The following is a 22,269-nucleotide window of genomic DNA, read 5'->3' as shown; positions in this document are numbered from 1 at the left end:
TGACAAACCTGTTGGAATTCTTTGAAGAGGTGACTAGTAGGTTAGACCAGGGAAACCCAGTGGATGTGGTCTATCTACACTTCCAAAAGGCCTTTGATAAGGTGCCACACGGGAGGCTGCTGAGCAAGGCGAGGGCCCATGGTGTTGAAGGTGAATGGATTGAGGATTGGCTGTCTGACAGGAGGCAGAGACTTGGGATAAAAGGTTCTTTTTCGGAATGGCAGCCGGTGATAAGCGGTGTCCCGCAGGGTTCAGTGTTGGGGCTGCAGCTGTTCACATTATATATTAATGATCTGGATGAAGGGACTGGGGGCATTCTAGCGAAGTTTGCCGATGATACAAAGTTAGGTGGACAGGCAGGTAGTACTGAGGAAGTGGGGAGGCTGCAGAAGGATCTAAACAGTTTGGGAGAGTGGTCCAGGAAATGGCTGATGGAATTCAATGTGAGCAAATGCGAGGTCTTGCATTTTGGGAAAAAGAATACAAGCATGGACTACTCTCTAAACGGTGAGAAAATTCGTAAAGCCAAAGTACAAAGGTATCTGGGAGCACTAGTCGAGGATTCTCTAAAAGTAAACATGCAGGTTGAGTCCGTGATTAAGAAAGCGAATGCAATGTTGTCATTTATCTCAAGAGGGTTGGAATATAAAAGCACTGTTGTGCTACTGAGACTTTATAAAGCTCTGGTTAGGCCCCGTTTGGAGTACTGTGTCCAGTTTTGGTCCGCACACTTCAGGAAGGACATACTGGCACTGAGCGAGTCCAGCAGAGATTCACACGGATGATCCCTGGAAGGGTAGGTCTAACATACGAGGAATGGCTGAGGATCCTGGGATTGTATTCATTGGAGTTTAGAAGATTAATGGGAATCTAATAGAAACTTAAAAGATAATACTTGGCTTGGAAAGGGTGGACGCTAGGAAATTGTTTCCGTTAGGCGAGGAGACTAGGACCCGTGGACACAGCCTTAGAATCAGAGGGGGTAAATTCAGAACAGAAATGCGGAGACATTTCTTCAGCCAGAGAGTGGTGGACCTGTGGAATTCATTGCCGCAGAGTGCAGTGGAGGCCGGGACGCTAAATGTCTTCAAGGCAGAAATAAATTCTTGATGTCACAAGGAATTAAGGGCTACGGGGAGAATGCTGGTAAGTGGAGTTGAAATGCCCATCAGCCATGATTGAATTGCGGAGTGGACTCGATGGGCCGAATGGCCTTACTTCCACTCCTATGTCTTATGGCCTTATGGATATAAATAAGATGTCTCTCTAGCTGATGCGTGTAGAACCATGGGCACCATAACAGAATAAGCAATAGGCCACTTAAGTTGGAGATGAGAAGGAATTTCCTCAGAGGGTGGTGAACCTGTGAAATTCTCTACCCCAGAGGACTGTCAAAGTTATAATGGGTGAAGTAATGGAAGATGTTATCAACAGTACTATCAAGTAGTACTCGTTTAGCAATAACCTGCTCACTGATGGTCTGCCAGAGCCACTCAGTTCCTGATCCCATTACAGGCTTAGTGCAATCATGGGCAAAGGAGCTGAATCCCAGAGATGGGGTGAGAGTGATTGCTGTTGACATCAAGGCTGCATTTGACTGATTTTGGCATCAAGGAGTCCTAGAAAAGCTGGATCAATGGAAATTAATGAGGAAACGCTACTGTTTGGAGTCATACCTGGGATAATGGAAGATAGTTGTGGTTGTTACACATCAGCTCCAGAAGATCTCTGCAGAAGTTCGTCAAGGTAATGTTCTTGGCCTATCCATTGTCAGATGCTTCATCAATGACCTACCCTCCATCATAAGGTCAGAATTGGGAATGTTTGCTAATGAGTGCACAATGTTCAGTACCACTCCGCAGAAACTGATGCAGTCTGCATCCAAATGCAGAAAAAAAATTGGACAATAAGCATGGTTGGGCTGAAAACTGGCAAGTAACATTTATGTTACAGATGTTTCAGGCAATGGCCATCTCCAAAAAGAGAATTTAACCATTACCCCTTGACTTTCAATGGCAATACCATCACTGAATTCCCCCACTACCAACATCCTTAGGGTTACAATTGACTAGAAACTTAAATGGACTAGCCTCTACAGTAACCTCAAGAGCAGATCGGAGTCTTGAAATCCTACAGTAAATAACTTGCCTCCTGAATCCCTGCAGTTTGTCCACTATATGCAAAGCACAAATCATTATGGTGAGGAGTACAGCTGCAACAATATGCAAGAAGCTTGACATCATCTAGAACCAATAAGCCCACTTGACTAGCACCACCTCCACAAAATGTCTCTCCCTCCAGCAGCAATGCTCAGTTGCAACAGTGTATTCTATCTACAAAATCACATAACTAGCAACTAGGGCTTTGAAGTAAATAGTGATGCATGGAAAATTATGGAGAAAATTAAATGGGAGGAGAGCTCAGGAGAGATTATTAAAATTTCCAGAATAAGTAATAGGACAGAGTAATGGAAAAAATCAGAAAACTAATTTCAGGTACAGCACATAAGGGAACAACTATGAAAGATGAGCAGTCAATGCAAGACTGAGGGTGGTGAACTTAATTCTGTGCAGTATAAAAATAAAGTATATGAACTTGAAGCATATATTGAAGTTGGCAGGTACAATGTTGCAGGCATCACAGACACGTTGTTGCAAGATGGTCAGGGTTGGGAACTAAATATCCAAGGACAAAAGTCCTATTGAAAAGATGGGCAGGGATAGAGTTGTCTTGTTAGTAAGAAATTAAATTTGATCAATAGCCTGAAGTGTTATAGGGTCAGAAGGCACAGAATGTGGGTAAAGTTGAGAAATCGCAGAAGGAAAAAAAGACTCTGATGGGAGTTACATACAGGCCTCCTAGCAGTAGTCAGGATGTGGGGCAGAAAATAAATCAGACAATAAAAAAGGCATGTAAGAAACGCACTATTACAATAACCATGGGGGACTTCAATATGTAAGTGGACTTGCATATCAGGGAAAATCAGGTTGATAGCGATCACAAGGAAAGGAATTTGCAGAATGTCTACATGATGGTTTTAGGCGCAGTTTGTGGTAGAGGCTACAAGGGAACATGCAATTCTGCATTTGGTGATGTGTAATGAGACAGACTTGATTCGGGAGCTTAAGGTGAAGGAACCCCTTGAGGGCAAAAACCATAATATGATAGAATTCACCCTGAAGTTTGAGAGGGAGAAGTTGTAAATAGATTTAATAGTATTACAATTGAGTAAAGGTCATAACAAAGACACGAGGGAGGAGTTGGTCAGGATAATTGGAAGAGGAGCCTAACAGGGAAGACTGTAGAGCTGCAATGACAGAAGTTTCTGGGGGTAATTGGGAGGAATTGCAGAAATCCATTCCAAGAAAGATGAAATATACTAAGGTTAGGATGAGGTAACAACAGCTGACAAGGGAAGGCAGAGACAACATTATAGTGAAGGGAAAAGCATACAATAAAGGTGAAAATCAATGGGAAGCTGCTAAGAACTAGCAGAGAACAACCTTTTAAACAAAAGGGAGAAGATGACATTGGTCCACTGGAAAATGAGACTGAAAAAGTAGTAATAGGCAACAAAAAAATGGCAGAGCTACTGAATAGGTATTCTGCATCAGTCTTCATGGTGGAAGACACCAGAAGCATATCAGACCTTCAAAATGGTCAGGGGACACAGGTGAGTATACTGGACATCACTAAGGAAAAGGTGTGGGGAAGTTGAAAGGTCTGAAGATGGATAAATCAGACAAACTTACACCCCAATACATAGTTGAGGAGATTATGGAGGCATTGTTAGTAATCTTTCAAGAAGCACTGGAGTCAAAGAGGCTACCAGAGGACTGGAAAATGGAGAATGTAACACCCCTATTTAAGAAGGGAGGGAGGTAGAACACAGGAAATTATAGGCCTGTTAGCCTGATCTCTGTCAATGGTAAGATTTGAGAGTCCATTATTAAGGATGAGATTCCAGAGTACTTTTGAAATGCATGTTCTTATAGATATTTTTATTGGGAATTTAACATTTTGACAAGTTTACAAAAATAAGCAGAATTTTCAAGCACAAACATTAATATAAAAATAGATCTTAAATATATAATCATCAAAATTCAACTAATCCACAATCATCCAGAGTGTATAGTTGAGTCGCTTACATCCTTCAAATAAGAGAAAATGTTCTCTAATACACTCATAACAGTATGATAAAAAAGGAAGCTATTTCCAAACAATAAGAACAAAAAAAAATTAAACATGTTTGAATGGAGATCTTCCCCCTTGTGAAATGCATGTTAAAATAGGACAGAGTTAACATGGCTTCATCAAAGGGAGGTCATATCTGAAAAATCTGTTATAATTCTTTGAGGAGATAATGAGTAAGTGAGTTAAAGGAGAACCAGTAGATGTGATCTGGTAGAATACAGAGAGTGGGGGTAAACGGGTCTTTTTCATGATAGCAGTTGGTGACTATTGGAGTTCCACAGGGGTCAATGTTGAGACCACAACAATTCACATCATACATTAAACTATCTGGACGAAGGAATTAAGAGCATTGTTGTTAAGTTTGTAGATGACACAAAGATAGCTTGAGGGAGTAGAGAGGCTATAGAAGGACTTGGACAGGTTAGTTGAATGGGCAAAGAAGTGACAGATGGAACACAATGTGGGAAAGTGTGAGGTTATGCACTTTGATAGGAAGAATAGAAGGGGAAATATTTTCTAAACAGGGAAAGGCTTTGGAAATCTGAAGCACAAAAGAGACTAGGAGCCCTAGTTCAGAATTCTCTTAAGGTTAACATGCAGGTGCAGTTAACAGTAGGAAGGTAAGCTTAATGTTAGCATTCATTTTGAGAGGGCTAGAATACAAGACCGGGGGTGTGATGCTGAGTGTGTATTAGGCTCTGGTCAGATGCATTGTGAATATTGTGAGCGGTTTTGGGCCCCGTATCGAAGGAAGGATTTGCTGGCCTTGGAGGGGATCCAGACGAGGCTTACATGATCGATCCCAGGAATGAAGGACTTGTCATAGGAGGAGCAACTGAGGATTCCTGATGTTTACTTGATGGAGTTTAGAAGAATGAAAGGGATCTTACTGAAACTTAGAGACTATCGAGAGATCTGGATAGAGTGGACATGGAGATGACGTTTCCACTAGTAGGAGAGACTAGGACCCAAGGGTACAACCTCAAATTGAGGGCACAACCCTTTAGAACTGAGATGAGGAGGAATTTCTCCAGTCAGAGGGTGGTGAATCTCTGGAACTCATTACTACAAATGGCTGCAGAGGAAAGTTACTGAGTGTATTTAACACAGGGATAGCTAGGTTCCTGATAGAAGGTAATAGAATGGCATTGAGAAACATTTCAAGCAATGATCAAATGGCAGTCCAGACTCAATAGGCCAAATGGCCTAATTCAACGCCAATATCTTATGGTCTAAGATATGCTGCAGAAATTCCCCAAGGCTCCTTAGACAGCAATTTACAAACTCCTGACCAATATCACCTCAAAAGGACAATGGTAGCAAATAAATGGAAACACCTCTAAGTTCTCATACAACCTATTCACCTTCCTGATTTGGAAATGTATCTCCATTCCTTCAGTGTTGTAGAGTCAAAATCCTGGAACTCCCTTCCTCATTGTATTGTGGTTCTATTAAATGGACTGCAGGTACTCACATGATAAAAATAAATAGATTTCTGGAGACTACTGACCAACAGATATGGAGATAATGTTGACATCAATGTTCAGCCATGATCTAATTAAATAGTGAAGCAGGCTTGATGGGCTGAATGGACTTCGGTTCCTAAATGTCCAGATAGCTCTAGATGTGGTCTGACCAAACCCCTACACACATGTAGTACAATCCACCTACTTTTTATTTCATTCTCTTTCGATAAATGCTAACACTTAATTTGCCTTCCTAACTACTTGCTCTACCAGTATACTGGCTTTGGTGATTCATGTTCCTGAATACTCAGATCCCTGTCTACCTCAGAGTACTGCAATTTCTCTTCATCAAAACTGTACATTGTCAAGGAGAATGGAAAATTCAAAGTGGAAAAGTTCATATTTTCCCAGGTTTAACTTTAATTTCTTGCCAACTCATTTATCTATCTACATTTCTTTGCAGCTTCTTTACTGCTTCTTGATTTATCACTTTCCTACCTACTTTGGTGCCATCAACAAATTTATTGACCATACATTTACTCTCTTCATTCAAATCATTGATATAGATTGTAAATAATTGAGGTCCCAGCCATGGTCATTATGGTACTCCACTCGTTACACTTTGCCAACCTGAGAAAAGAACCATGAATCCCTACTGTCTCCCTCCTGCTAGCTAATCGATCCTTTATCTGTGTTAATATGTTATTCATTACACAAGATGCACTTGTTGTGAATAGTAACCTTGGATGTGGACTGTATCAAATATCTTTTGCAAGTCCAAGTACATCACATTCACAAGTTCCCCTTTATTCTATTTGCTTGTTACTTTTTCAAATAATATTAATAAATTATTTTCCTTTCAAAAATGTGTTGACTCTGCCTGATCCCACTACAATTTTCTAAATATACAGCTACACCTCCATAATAGTGGATTCTGTCAATTTCCCAATGACAAATGAGTGCCAAAGTAACGATGTAAATGTCCTCAAGAATCTTGTCTCTGCACACTGTCTTCCTCAGATATGATTTGGAGATGCCAGTGTTGGACTGGAGTGTACAAAGTTAAATATCACCCAACAGGTTTAGTTGGAAGCACACTAGCTTTCGGAGCAACACCCCTTCATCAGGTGGTAGTGGAGGGCTCAATCCTAACACACAGAATTTATAGCGAAAATTTACAGTGTGATGTAACTGAAATTATACATTGAAAAATTGATTGTCTGTTAAGCCTTTCATCTGTTACAATACTTTCACTTCTTTCATGTGTAAATCACAAAACCGTTTTTTAAAAAAAAAGTTGCATTCTTGGCTTAGCTGTTAACAATGGTGATAGCTAGACAATATGTTGAAGGTGTTGGCCCCCTGTGTTCTCTATCTATGCCATGATGTTTAGATTGATTCTAATCTAAAAAGTGAGATAACGGAGTTGTACATAAATTCATGCAGTTTTTGAGCTCAGAGTTCTACATGAGTGCATGCAGTTTTTCAGCAAAGTACAATGTAACCCTGCAAGTACAAATTCACCCCACAAAATATATGTGTGCATGTGGGTCTTTGTGTGTGTGTGTCTGTCTGTCTGTCTGTCTGGGTTGGGGGTTGTGAGTGTGAGAAAGTGTATGTGTGTGTGTGTAGTGAGTGCAGAGTGTCTTAAGTCTGTGACAGGGTGCATGTGAGAGTGTGGGAGTGTGTGTATCTGTAAGGGTGTGTGTGGGTGTCTGTGTGCGCGTCTATATGTGTGTCTGTGTGTATGTGTGTAGAGGAGGCACACACACACAGGCACTCCCATACACACAGACCCGCACACAGACACCCACACAAATCCTTTCAGGCAAACACACTCCCACACTCACGCATGCACCCCCTCACAGACTTAAGACACTCTGCACTCACTACACACACACACATACACTTTCTCACACTCACAGCCCCCAACCCAGACAGATACACACAGACAGACAATGATCCACATACACACATTTATTTTGTGGGGTGAATTTGTACTTGCAAAGCACATTGTACTTTGGTCAAAAACTGCCTGCATTCGTATAGAACTCTGAGCTCAAAAACTGCATGAATTTATGTACAACTCTGTTATCTCACTTTTTAGATTAGAATCAATCTAAACATCATGGCATAGATAGAGAACACAGGGGGCCAACACCTTCAACATATTGTCTAGCTATCACCATTGTTAACAGCTAAGCCAAGAATGCAACTTTTTTATAAAAAGGTTTTGTGATTTACAAATGAAAGAAGTGAAACTATCACTGTATTGTAACAGATGAAAGGCTTAACAATCAATTTTTCAATGTATAATTTCAGTTACATCACACTGTAAATTTTTGCTATAAATTCTGTGTGTTAGGATTGAGCCCTCCACGACCACCTGATGAAGGAGCGTTGTTCCGAAAGCTAGCATGCTTCCAATTAAACCTGTTGGACTATAACCTGGTGTTGTGTGATTTTTAACTTCCTCAGATACGTTAGCTTAAATCAAAGTGTAACATCTAGAGAACTGACAGGGATCCATGATTAATTACTATGTGGTGCAGTCCTGAGCTCCTTACAGAATACATAGCTGTTACTGATCTGGATATGTAACATCAGTGCACCAAAGTATAGTATGCTTTTAGATGCCACATAAATATAGGCGCACTATATTATAACTTGCCTCTAGTCACTCACCGGGTATGGTTTTGGAGCTCCATGACATTTGATCATGTGAATTTGCAGGTCTTTTTTCTGCATGAACTGCTGAGGGCATGAGGAGCACTGAAAAGGTTAAAACATACAAATAACAGAATTTCAAAGAGTAAACAAGAAATAAATAAAGTTTTTGCTGATTAGACAGTGTAAGATTAGTACTCTCTCTGTGCCTATAACTGTTCTAATATAAAAAAAGTGTTGATATTTGAAGCATAGCAAATTCTATTAGAGTCAAATGAGATGCTTTTATCACAACCAACACATCAGGTATTTGACATTTAGATAAACACTCTGTAAATCATATTTATGTATTGTGTACTGCTCATGCATTATACCTGCATAAATTGTTTACATGTTTTCAGCGTTTTGCCTTTTTTTATGACCTTCCATCATCTTTCCTTACATGATAAGCCTCTATAAAACACTTCTTAGTATCAGCTGGAGTACTGTGTCTAGTTCTAGGTACCATTACTTTATGAAAGATATCATGGTCTTGAATAGGTGTAGAGGAAATTTATCAGAATGGTACTAAGGATGAGAGACTTCTGTTATGTGGAGAAACTGGAGAAGCTGTAGTTCTCCTCTTCAGAGTTCAGACGTTAAGTGATAAAAAAATCCTGAGGGGAGTTTTAATAAATGAGGAGAAATTTCTTCCAGTTGCAAAAGACTTGGCAACCAGAAGGCATAGATTTAAAGAGATTGGCAAAAGAACCAGTAATAATATGATTTTTTTTTAAGTGCAGCATATGTTGTGATCTGGAATGCATTGTCTGAAAGGATGGTGGAATTAGATTCAATAATAATTTTATTTTACATGTAAAAATTGCAGGTAGTGGAAAAAGAGTGAGACTAATGTGTTTTAAAGAGCTGTCACAGCAATGAGGCACCAGATGGCTTCTTTTTGTGTTGTACAATTCTATTTCCTACTTACTCATTTCCTTCATTCTCCAGACAATGGTTGTTGCTGCCCTCTATTTTAACAAGCAACAATTAGCCACCCTAACTAGATATACCATGTAACTCACCCTTAATAGCCATATCACAGCCAAACCTGACATAGATAAATGCTGCTTATCAGGAATGAGAACTCAGGGCTATTTCTGTTCCCAACTTCCCCTCACTCATCTAGTTAATTGTAGCTTCAAAATGCTAACCCCAGCTGAGACTAGTTGATGCAATCTATAACTGATCAGAGCCATTGGACCTACCTTGAAGGGCATCTCGCCTGTGTGAGATACCAGGTGGTTCCTCAACTCCGTCCGCCCTTTAAATGTCTTGCTACACTCATGACAAGTGTAAACCTGTAGGGAGAAAAGCAAAAAAACCATGATTAGAATTACACTGGTTTCAGGAAAAGAGGTTTAGTCAATCAATGGATTTGTTCTGATTGTACTGACAATACACAGTTGTTCAGCACTATTCAACAGATTAAGATGCTCCCTGTCAAGACACCCTGTAGGTCAGCGTGGAGACCAAACAAGTGAAGAACTGCAAGAGATGATGGTAATGGAGTTAAAAGCACACTCTTTATAAGGTTATAAAAAGTTGGGAAAGAGCAGCTACACACGAGGGGTTCAGGGAGAATGTTCTGTGAGAAAGAGATTCAGGAAGTGACGACCCTGCAGCTGGTGGATGAGCAGGATACCATAATCTGAAGACCTTACAGCACAGTTTGAGATGTAGGGCTGGAGGAGGAAACAAAAAATGGGAATATTGAAATCAGTGCATTGGGGCACAAGGGACATGGATGATAGTGAACACAGAATATATAAGACAGCTGTATATTCTAGGTATAAAGATGCCAAAGCTGTCATTGCCCAGCTAAGATCAACTGCCCAGGTACAGATAATGAATCCTCAGCAACCAGGTTTAGAGTTTGAGGAGTTGAAATGTTTGGCTCAGTGGGTAGCAATCTCGACTGAATCAGAATGTTGCAGATTTGAGCTTCATTTTGGAGGATTAAGTGAAGAGTCTAAGCTTATACTCTCATTGCTGCATTGATTTTCCAAAGCAGATATGGGCCCTGTCTGTCCTTTCAAAAAGCAAGTTGACGATCCATTACCATCACTATTCTGAAAAAGAGCAAGAGAAATCCCCCAGTGACTTGACCAACATTTAACTCTCAACCAAATCACATAATCAGATTAGTCATGATCTCTTTCCTGTTTTCTCAGATCTTGTGGTGTTTAACAGCGACTACACTTCAAAAGCAGTTGATTGTAAAGTTCTTTGGAATAATCATAAGTTTTGCAAGGTGTTTATATCATTAAAAATGTTCATTTTCCTACATCCCTATTCCCATTATTGTCTACGAATCATAAGTTTCTGATAACAGATCTGTTCTGATTTAAGATTTATCCACCTTTGAGATAAAAACACTGATTGTAAAACACTTGGTTCAACTTCAAAAGACACATTGGTGCCAGATGTGGATTATTGTTAAAACTTGCTCTGACTGGCACCTTTAAGTTGATTAGCACAAATTCTCCCAAGAATGCAACAATTAAAAATAATGTTTAAAAACCTAGTTTCCATACCACGCCTGTCCTGGTCACGCAGTTCCTGGCCTCGTGTTTGAGTAAATTTTCTTTCCTGAAGTAACACTTTCCACACTTGGTGCATTTAAATGGTTTCTCTCCTGTATGCTTCCTGAAGACAAAACAACCACGTTAGGAACATGCTAGTTTGCACTAATCACCTTACAAACCGAAGCTGTAGGTTATTTTTACAGGGGAGGAGTGGGAGGAGGGAATGGGAATGAAGATTGTCCCAAGACTGAGACAGTTAAAACTTTTGTGAATTTGATTTAACAGTTTAGCAACTGTTTGCAGTTCTGCCCATATTTAAGTCCAGGAAGCATAGAGAACCATGAGACTGATACCCAGCACCATATGAGTTATGTAGGAAGATAACTGAGCTCTGCGAACAAGTTCAGATAGTAAACAACATTGAAAATACTAATCCAGAACATATTTAAGACAAGCCTGCAAGAATAGGGCAAGCAAATGAAATGCTAACTTGGAACTAACATCAGGAGGTTCTCCACAAAGAGTGATCACCACCCAGAGTCATTTAAAAAGCAGTTGTGAAGTGGGTATGGAAGGAGACTTTACTGTTGTTCTGGTGCGATTAGTTAAGATAAGTCAAACAATTATTTCTAGATCTATCGTTTATGAAACCCCTTTACAGGATACGGGCAATGCTGGCAAGGTTGCATTCATTGGCTTTCCGTAATTGCCCTTGAAATTTAAAAAAAACCACCACAAGTATGATGGACTAAATGGCCTCTTTCTGTGTTCCACAATTCTATGGAGTTAATGTTTGCTTTCCTCCTGAAAGACAAATTGCACACTGTGTGAGTACTAGCCAAGTTGGGATACTCATGAGACGACACTATGATGAGCTCTCAATAAGAAAACACTGCACTGTGATCAGTATCCAAGCCCAGGGAGAATGGGAAGAAGGATGATGATGGATCTGCAGAAAACATAATTTAAGAAGCTGTGGGTGACCACTTATTTATTTGCATACTTTCTCAGAACAGCAAAGCACTTTTGATTAAAGTTGGTCCCTCATCAATCCCGAAATCGTCCCATTTTCTTTTGGATGCCTGTAAAATTTTATTCAGCATGAATAAAGTTGCCATAGCCTTACCAGGTCATAGGGCTACCCTCTCAGAGAGTGACAACTAGTAGTGGAGACAATTAATGGTCGTCACACCTCAGGGCAGGGAAAGGTTGAGAAGGAGAGTCCTTCATGGTGATCTCAGAATATGCACAGAGAATATTGCAAATGCAGTAGAGAACAGTAGGCATACTGCAGGGACAGTTTTTATGGAAATAGAACGGGACAGCACATGAACAGGCCCTTCTGCCCATCATGTCAGTACAGACCACGATGCCATTCTAAGCTAATCCTTTTCAAAATATCTTTTCATTGAATGTCTTGAGCTTCCCCTGAACAGTAGGGATGTGCTTATTTTAATGACCCACAAGTTATCTTATCCCAAACTAATTGGCTTTCAGGACCAAATCTTGAGAGTTGAAATATTTATTCCATTGAAGAAAATTGAATATGGGAGAAAATGTAGTTTTGCTCCTTCAGTTTTGTGAGGTGTAGTAGGACGAGATGGGGGGAGGTAGTGGTGCTAAAGATCCGTTCTACTGTTAGCGTCAGGTGATGAAGTATTAGTTAATGCTCAAACCATACAGGATTGATTACCCTGCAGTTGTTAGTTAGTCAGGGTGTCTTCCATGCCCGATCTACAATAAACTTTGGTCAACATGCCTTGTAACAGACAAATGTAAAAGTGCCTCCACCTCCAGAGCAGTGCATATTATATTCTTTTTAACTTGGGAGTGAGTTTAGTGAGTTTCATCCTTGATTTCAGATGATGATTATAAATCACTCCTTCTTTGCTCTCCTGAATAATCAAGTCAGTGTGACAACATCACTGCATTTGTTGCTGAGTTTCCATTATTCTCTGTATCACACAAACATGAGATAACAGCATAATGATTAACTTCAACAATTAAATGTTGTGATTGGCAGCAGTTGATTTACCTGTTGTGAACTTTGAGGTAATATTTGCTGAGAAACTTCTTATGACAAGTTGGACACTCAGCAGGATCAGTCCTTCTGTTTGCTGGTTCTGAGGCTTTGAGCTTCTGTCTGTCCAGTCCTTGTGTAGTGTCTTTTCTCGGTTTCTTACAAATGTGCCTGGCTGGAATGTAGTCATGGTCCAGTTCTCCTCTGTCATTCATATCTTCATCCTCCTCATCTTCTTCAACTTTGACCAGATCTATATCCATTGTAGAGTTGCTGTTCCCATTGATGGTCTCATGACTGTTCTCCTCATTGTTGTCTCTTAAGCCACTTTCCTTGCCCTTTACCTGATTATAGTTTTGGCTTCCTGGGAAGATCAACGATTCTCTAGACCTTTTCTGAATAGCAAAGGCTCTTATTTTATCTTTCTGCTTCTCAGTAAGCAAGTTAGCTGTTTGTTTATCATTGCATCTGTTGTTCTTTCTGCCAAAATGTCTGATTTGTGTGACAGTGATTTGTTTCACAGGAACTCCAACATCTCCAGAATGTTTGGTAGGTTCTATTGGTACTTTTGCAGATCTATCTTCAGTGGTTGTTTGGCTGCATGAAGTTTCTTCACTACTCTCATTTTCAACAAATTTCTGCTGATAATGGTGACAAGCCTGAACAGCATCAGGGATTGAAAGGAGTTCTGCTGCACTGAGCACTTCAGAGACATTTGTTTGGGTCAACTGAAGTTCACCTGTGTATATAAAGTCAAACAGAAGGCCCAAGACACTAGTGCAACTATCAGGAAGATTGACTTCAGCAGATGTGCCAGCTCCATAAATATTGTGGAAGAAATTACTACAACATGCCAAGATACTACGGTGTGCGTTTAAGCAATGGCCACCCAGGTCCAGTGTAACATCACAAAATTTACCGTCTTCCCGTTGTTTGTTCAATGCATGAAGTATTCTCTTGCTGTGTTTCGAAAAATGGTCTTCCATATCTAAAAATAGGAATAGAGACATAATTTATTGCAAGAAATGATGAATAATCTGCTTACCACCACTTTATCAAACACTCACAGGACATAGGATTAGAAACAGAGGAATGTTTCCTCAAACAGTCCAAGAGCAGATTCAGCACAGGTTACTACAGTATAAAGCTACACTGTCAATGCCATGTGTCATGATTTGGAGATGCTGGTGTTGGACTGGGATGTACAAAGTTAAAAATCACGCAACACCAGGTTATAGTCCAACAGGTTTAATTGGAAGCACACTAGTTTTCGGAGCGCCGCTCCTTCATCAGGTGGTTGTGGAGGACACAACCTGCTGTTGCGTGATTTTTAACTAATGCCATGTGTCAAAGTTCCAAATTCAGAAACACATTGTAACGCCCCAGCATTTAATTTGGGCAATTTCTTAATCCATCCATCCCGTGACCACCCCTAGTAAGTAGTTTTGTCATTCTAATACCTTTAAATAATAATGGCTACTCATTTCAGCAATGTCACATGCATGTCTTCAATTTCAACCCTGAAAGGTTAATATTATCCTTTTTAAAGAAAGAGATATTAAAATCAAAGAATACCAATTAATTTCAAATAAAAATATAAACTTATTACAGATAAATGTAATTCTGGTCCCACAATCATTGATACACTTGATCAAAAACTGTCTAAACAAGAACAGACAATAACAAGCACAAGACTACTTTATAACAGTGTTCATACCGTACAACTGAGGCCAAGACAATACCAGCTACCAATATTCAGAAGCAGTGTACCAAACTTCAGATATCTGGGGAACAGTTTCTGGTTATCTTTGTGCACTGTGGTTGGGAAAATGAAAGGATTGAACAGGACAGTTTAGTTTATTGGTTTCATCAATTGGAATATTTACAATTGGAGTGAATGGAAAAGGGTTATGTCCATTAGGATTCTGCACAGTGGGTGTGAATATTAAGAGGTTTGATCCCATGGAGCTCTCTGTATGGATCAACTAGCAACTTAAATAACCCTGATGATAACAAGCAACTTTCCTTGATGCTGCCTTTGACTTTACTCTTTTGGTGTTAGTCATGGTTCAATGGATAGCATTCCAGCCTCCAAGTTCAAAGTTTGTCGTTTCATGTCTAACAGTGATGCAACCATTAGCCAGGATGGCTTTCCTAGGGCAATATAACTACTACCACCTAGGAGGACAAGGTCAGCAGATACATGGGAACACCACTACCTGCAAGTACCTTTACTCGTCATCCTGACTTGGAACTACATAGTTATTCCTTCAGCGTAGGGGAAATGTAAATCTGATGCCCCAACTGCTCTATCAAGTGGCTGTAGGAGATCCCATGATTACACGGTTTTGAAAAGGAATAAGGGAGTTCTTCCCTGTGACTTGGCCAATAATTATTCCATGATCTCATTAAAATAGTGTACCTGGTTATCACCAAATTGTTTTTGAGAGTTTGTCACGTACCAACTTTCTACTGTGTTTCCTATTTTTAAGATACAGTGACTACTGTAATGCATTTCATTAAAGTATTTTGATACATCTGGAGAGCACAGAAACTGTTATAGAAAAGCTGTCTGTCTTTCTTTCTTGAGAACTTCATCATATCTTTATTAGTTGCACACTCAAACCAGCAGCACTGCTTACTGCAGTTATGAACCCAAACATAGATTATAGGATTTTGTTTCAGTCTTATGGGTTTTGCCGGCTGGTCAGCATTTATTGCCTATCTCTAAACCTTCAGAAGGAGGTGGTGAGCTACGTACTTGCAATACTTCGGCCTATTTAGTGAGGTACACCTATAGTGTAATTGAGGGAGAGTTCAAGGATTCAGACACAGTGACAGCAAAGGAACAATTATATATTTCCGAGTCACAATAGTGAGTGGTTGGAGGGGTACTTGCAGGTGATGGTGTTCCCATGTATTTATTGTCCCTATCCTTCTAGATGGTGGAGATTGAGAGTTTAGATCCTTGGGAATCTATGGATTCTTGGGGGATTCCCACAGTGCATCTTGTATGTCACAAGTACTTAACTGCTCAAAATCCCAAGATTCCAGAGATCCCTCTCCTAAACATTGCATTGGGTATCATGCATTGTCAGCAATCTATGAATTGTAATATCTAACAGTGATATATTGAAATCAGAACAATAAGTGTGTTACATTATTACAGGACCCAATTCTTTTGCTTCAATGTTTCAGTGGATTTGCATGCATGCTTTTTGCCCATAGAGGTTAATATTTAAAACAAGATGGTTTGACAATGTATTTAATATATTGATCTAGCAACAGTTCAGATACTAGTGAGAGTTATTTTTACCCCCACGTATGTTTCTCTAAGTAGAAATGTGGTTTCCATTAAACTTTGTTGTAGGTGAACAAAATTTACAAAGCAAATATTTCAAAAATCATCACCAATGGAACTGGGAGCAGACAGACAAATTTAGGATTTGCAAGGCCCAGTGCTAGAAACAGAAATCATAAGAGATTTTTAACAGTTAAAGGGTAATTATTCTAAAATGTAAAACTGGAATAGGTCTAGATTGCTTGCAAAGAGGGAGCTTGGACATAATAGATTTCTGTATGAGCATGCAATATTTTAAAATTTCACAATCTTTCTAACTTTGTAAAATATAAAATGAATTACTCTATCTTTGAACCTCAACAGCTTATAATTAACTATAAATCCAATGGCCTAGTGATTAAGGTCATACAGTCATACATCATGGAAACAGACCCTTTGGTCCAACTGGTCCACGCCAGTCATGTTCCCAAACTAAACCAGTCCCACCTGTCTGCTTGGAACGTTGTTTTCGGACTAGAGGCCTGTAACCAGAGATCGATACTGGGTCCACTTTTGTTTGTCATTAATATAAATGATTTGGATGATAATATAGGTGACAAGGTTAGTAGGTTTGCAGATGACACCAAAATTGGTGGTACAGTGGACAGTGAAGAAGGTTATCTAAGATTACAAAGAGATTTAATCTGTTGGGTGAATGGGCTAAGGAGTGGCAGATGGAATTTAATTTGGATAAATGCAAGGATTGAATTTTGGTAAAACAAATATGGGCATGACTTACACAATTAACAGCAGAGCTCTGGATAGTATTGTAGAACAGAGAGACCTAGCGGTCCAGGTATATAATTCTTTGAAATTTCCATCACAGGTAGACTGGGTCATTAAGAAGGCATTTAGCACACTTGCCTTAATTGCTCATACCTACAGGAGTTGAGACATCCTGTTAAGATTGTACAGGATGTTGGTGAGGCACCTTCTGGAGTACTGTGCACAGGTCTGGTTGTCCTGCTATAGGAAGAATATTATTAAATTGGAGATCGTTCAGAAAAGTGTCAAGTAGCTGAAGCCCAACTGGACTTCAAAATGGCATTACAGCTGGCTTTGTCATTAGAAAATGCAGCAAGTGCAGCATGGGAACTATAGGGCATCGCAATGGAAGTGGGCACCCTGACCTGTCTGACAGACCTTGGAGGACACCACTTGAGTGCAGGCAATCTCAGAGCCTCACACAGGACATATCCTGAGCAGAGGGACCCTGGGCCAGCCACAAAGCTCCACAATAAAGCCAAGCCTCAGCCAAGTAGTCAAGAAGTCCCTTCAAGATCTTTTGGGTTCTGGCCCAAGCCTCCTGGGGCAGAACTAGATTGGCTCAACATTGTTCAATTAGTAAATAGCTGCCACTGTGACGTCCTAGTGAAATAACTTGGAGTTTTTCAGGAAAGGCTTGGGACTATCAAAGGGGCCAAAGCCACTTTACATGTTGACCATGAAGCAATTTCACGATTTTGCAAGGCCCATGCAGTGCCATTTACCTTGCAGGCAAATCAGGTTGGAAATCAGGAGCTGGGAAAATGAAGGAATCAAACCTGTGCAATTTGCAGGTCATACCAATTCTGAAGCCTGTAGGGATTTTAAGCAAACGTAAACCACTTCTCGCAGCTGATAAATACCCAAGCTGTTGGATAGGGGATTTGTATACAACGTTAACAGGGATGGGGGTGCTGTCCTTTGCGAAGCTGGGCATGAGCTGCGCCTACCTGCAATTGCAACTGGAAGAGGAGTCACAGATATATACAATTCACACACCCATAAGGGTTTGTTCCAATATATGACACTGCCTTTTGGGGTTTCATTAGTCTGCATCCTTTTCCAGTAGATCCCCATGGAGAATATTTTACAAGGGTTACCCAGGGTTGCCATTTATCTGGATGACGTGCTTCTAAGTAGAAAGACGAATAAAGAGTACTTGGAGAACTTGGGCATAGTGCTTAAAAGTTTCTCCCAGGCGGGCGTATGCCTTAAAAAAGAAAATGCGTGTTCCAGGCAGCCAAAGCGATCTATTTGGGGTGCAGAGTCAACAAAACTGGGTTACACTAGTTGGAAGATAAAATAAGGATGATAAAAGGAGCCTTGCCTCCCATATCTGTACCAGAGTTTAGTCTTTCCTTGGGTTAGTGAATTACTACAGAAAATTCGAAAGTTATCTGGCTTCCATCTTGGCACCTTAGACCTACTATTGAAAAAAAATCAGCCTTGGAAATGGTTGTGTAGCAAAGAAGTAGCTTTCAAGGAAGTGAAAAAGCAGCTATCTTCATCCAAGATGTTGGCCAATGTGGGAAAAGATCTGCAACCCTGTCTACCCATAGTAGGCCCGCACAGAACATAAGAAAGCAAAAATGGCCAAACTATACCAGAACACCCAGAATGCCTCAGCAGTGACCAAACAGGCTGACAAGTGAAACTAGACAGCACTCGCTGACAAAGGAATACACTTCCCAAAACACACCAACAATACCAAATCAACAAAGCTGTCCCAAAACCCCGAAGGCAGTCTCATAACACATCAATACCGAAGTGACACAAAGAACAGGTCAGACAGAGAGCCACCACCAACGACATCGCTTCCAGGACAGGACAATGGAAGCACCTTATCACTTACCTGCAAAGAGAACTGGAATCTCCTGATCCCATTGAAACTGTCAGGATGTTGCATTGTATCAATAATCAGGACATTGATCCAATAACTGTTTTTCAATTATCATCATTGTAACTGGATTACTCAATATCCAAGTACATTGTATCTTTCCCCATTTTAATTAACCTTATTGTACAAGATTCCTGTAAAACCTGGCTTCATCATCAGCTCAAGGAAAAGAATTCTCGGCTACCTGGACGGACTGTCTGTGCTGTTTCAGCTTAGTCAATTTCTCTTCCAGCTATATGGCTTGTAATAAATAGCTTGTCAATTTCACCCGATCTGGTTTGTGTGGTCTCTGCTTTACTGGGCTAATTTCTCCGACAGCCAATTATGATCCAAAACGAGAATTGTTGCTGTCATGCAATGCCTCCCTGTATGGTATCGGGTAGTGTTGGCTCACTGGTGGCCCAACAGAGAAGAATAGCCAATAGCATATGCTCTGGGGACTTTGGCTGATGCTGAACGCAAAATGCCCAGCCAGAGAAGGAAGGTTTGGCGGACATCTTTGTTGTGAGGAAGTTCCACCAGTACCTTTACGAATGGGAATTTGTCACAGTAACAGACCACAAACCCCTGCTAAGGCTACTGAAGGAAGGCAAGGTGGTGACACCCGTGGCTTCTGGTAGACTTCAGTGTTAGGCCCTTATTCTCAGCGTGTACAAGTAAAGGGGATGCCTTGAGCTGCCTCCAACTGGCAGATACTCCACCAGTGGTGCCTCCCCTGGAAGAGTCCGTTCTGGTTTTAAACTTCCTGGACACCATTTCAGACACCGCTGACAATATCCAACTGTAGACACAAAAAAATCCTGTCCTAGCAAAATTAAAACAGCTGATGGTAATGTGGGAAACAGAATGACCATTGGAACCAGAATTGAAACCTTTCTGGATCTGGCGAGACCAGATCACCATAGAGGACAGCTTATTACTATGGGGAGCAAGAGTGATTGTCCCAAGTAAAGGTCGCGTCCAGATACTGGCTAAACTCCACCAGGGTCAATCGGGGTTTCCAAGATGAAGATAGTCCCAAGAAACTAGAACCCTATGGCCAGGGTTGGATGCTGATGTAACTGGGAGGAGAAAGTAAGGTCTGCAGATGCTGGAGATCAGAGCTGAAAATGTGTTGCTGGAAAAGCGCAGCAGGTCAGGCAGCATCCAAGGAACAGGAAATTCGACATTTCGGGCATAAGCCCTTCTTCAGAATTCCTGAAGAAGGGCTTATGCCCGAAACGTCGAATTTCCTGTTCCTTGGATGCTGCCTGACCTGCTGCGCTTTTCCAGCAACACATTTTCAGTGCTGATGTAACTGCATTGGTGGGACAGTGCCCAGAGTGCCGACAAGGACAAACGTTGCCACAGGTGGTGCCCTCACATTTGTGGGAAAGGCTGGGTAAACCCTAGACTGGGTTAATGTCGATTATGAAGGATCTTTCATGGGCTCAATGTTCCTGATCATTGTGGATACCCATTCAAAGTGGTTGAATGTGCATAATGTTTGTTTGGCCAACTCAGGAATGACAACTGAGAAACTGCAAGCATTGTTGCAATACATAGATGCCTGGAGGTATTGGTCATGGGACATCATTTACCAGCAGGGAATTTGAGTATTTTCTAAAGTAGCTAAATCCCATTTATCATCCAATGGTCTGGTGGAAGAATGGTCCAAACGTTGAAGGCAGATTTAAAGAAGCAGCTGACAGTGTCACTCGCTACCAAACTGTCCCTGTTCCTGTTTGATTACAGGAATACCCCTTATGCAAAAACAGGGATAGTTCCCGCAGAGTTGCTGATAGGGAGAAGACTCCGCACCAGGTTAAATCTGATATTTCCAGACACATTGTGGGTGGGTGGGTGGGGTGGGGGGGCAGATGGTGAAACAGCAGCAGGGACATCAATGCCAGCCACACGTCTCCTCTAAGCAAGAGAGAGACAATTTACTTCAGGGGATGAAATAGCCCTGTATGGGTACGAGGTGAGGTTGTCGCAATGCCAGCTCCTGTAATTTACAAAATTCAGGTAGGTGAGGCAGTCCTGAACAAACATGTAAATCACCTGCAAATGAGGCAGGAGCAAAACATACCTGGCTCCTCAGAACAGCCAGAAAGCCTGTAAGAAACCGTAGGTCATCATCAAGTGTCAAAGAAATCTCAGAGTCCAAGATGGATCCGGCCTTAATACCGTCACTGCCGCAAGAACAGGGCAAAACTTTCCCGAGACGTTTCAGACGCAGGTCTGGTACACACTGTCTGTGTCAGAATCCAAATCAGAGGAACTGTACCTAGGGCGAAAACATCACACAAAAACCTACCAAGAGAAAGACCAGTCCTACATCCCTGGACTTGGCTGGAGAGGGATGTAGTAGTTGGAACCATTTGGATCTCATGGACTACAAGATCCTTGATTGGCTCAAGTTAACAATCCCAATCAAGAAGCCGTGGCTGACTGGTATAAACTGGGGATTACTGCTTTTCCTATTGGTTATCGGGGGATTTGAGGCGTTTGCTTTTGGGACCCCGTTTCTTTGTAGGTTTTTGTTTTGACTCTTGGCGTGTCATGTGTATTGTCAATTTGTTTAACGTTGAATTAAAAAAAAAACAGGGGATTTAATAATCTCCTGAGGAGCATCTCCTCACTCTGAGCTGGCTGGCCACAGCCAGTCTAATGTGAACTAGTAAATAAAGGGTGACTTGGTAATAGGATACCAGCCACTGTACAGTTATGTCAGGTACTGTGTGGCAAAGACTTGCATAAAATGAAACATTAATTAACTCTGCAAAGTGGACATTATTCAAGCACACACGTTGCATTCAATTCAACTTGGCATTTTTTTTTCAGAAACTCACTAAGTTCAGATCATTTTTAGTGAAAGGCCTATTTAGGCCTAACTAATTTGATTCAAAACTCTATACAATAAAACATTTCAAAGGGCTTTCAGGGAACTCAGCAAAGCATACCATGCGTTCAGTCATACACAGGCCGTTCTGAAATGGGGCTAAAGCCCGAGTTCTCTCCAGATGCTGAATAAATCTTGCCAAAGCAGCAGAGATTGCAAGCAGTAAGGTTCGTTAATTAACAGTAAAAAGGCTGTATTTATCTTGTTGTGATTAACTTCAGGCTTTCCTACCTGCAGGATGATATTTTCTGGCTGCCACTGGAAATGGATGTGATGTAAATGACGTTCTTAGTTTCAGGTGATGAGTGAAAATGAAAATGCCATCTTCCAAACATCTGTCAAAGGGAACCTGCAAACAGAGCATGCGCGGCCTGCCGACCAACCACGCATGCACCACCCTAGGCATGCCGGTCGTTGTAGTCTTCCGGCCGTGACTCGAAAGAATGCTTGCTCCTTTCCCACTATCTTA

General features: G+C 40.9%; 1 protein-coding gene across 5 annotated transcripts in view; it reads right to left on the bottom strand.

Moving 5' to 3' along the window:
- Positions 1–22,107, bottom strand: part of zbtb48 (zinc finger and BTB domain containing 48) — a 38,262-nt gene extending 16,155 nt beyond the window's left edge. For all 5 annotated transcript variants that reach the window (XM_060851920.1, XM_060851918.1, XM_060851921.1 and 2 more), the window contains exons 1-5: positions 22,032–22,107; positions 12,930–13,902; positions 10,904–11,015; positions 9,575–9,667; positions 8,346–8,432 (exon numbers count right to left, since the gene is read on the bottom strand). In XM_060851920.1, the coding sequence (XP_060707903.1) occupies positions 8,346–8,432; positions 9,575–9,667; positions 10,904–11,015; positions 12,930–13,900 (1,263 nt within the window). In that variant the 5' untranslated portion in view covers positions 13,901–13,902; positions 22,032–22,107. The remainder of the gene's footprint in view (positions 1–8,345; positions 8,433–9,574; positions 9,668–10,903; positions 11,016–12,929; positions 13,903–22,031) is intronic.
- Between the last annotated feature and the right edge of the window lie 162 nt (positions 22,108–22,269).

The sequence above is a fragment of the Hemiscyllium ocellatum genome, chromosome 37 (assembly GCF_020745735.1).
Source record: "Hemiscyllium ocellatum isolate sHemOce1 chromosome 37, sHemOce1.pat.X.cur, whole genome shotgun sequence".
Taxonomy (NCBI): Eukaryota; Metazoa; Chordata; class Chondrichthyes; order Orectolobiformes; family Hemiscylliidae; genus Hemiscyllium; species Hemiscyllium ocellatum.
This window is presented reverse-complemented; position numbering and strand designations above follow the sequence as displayed.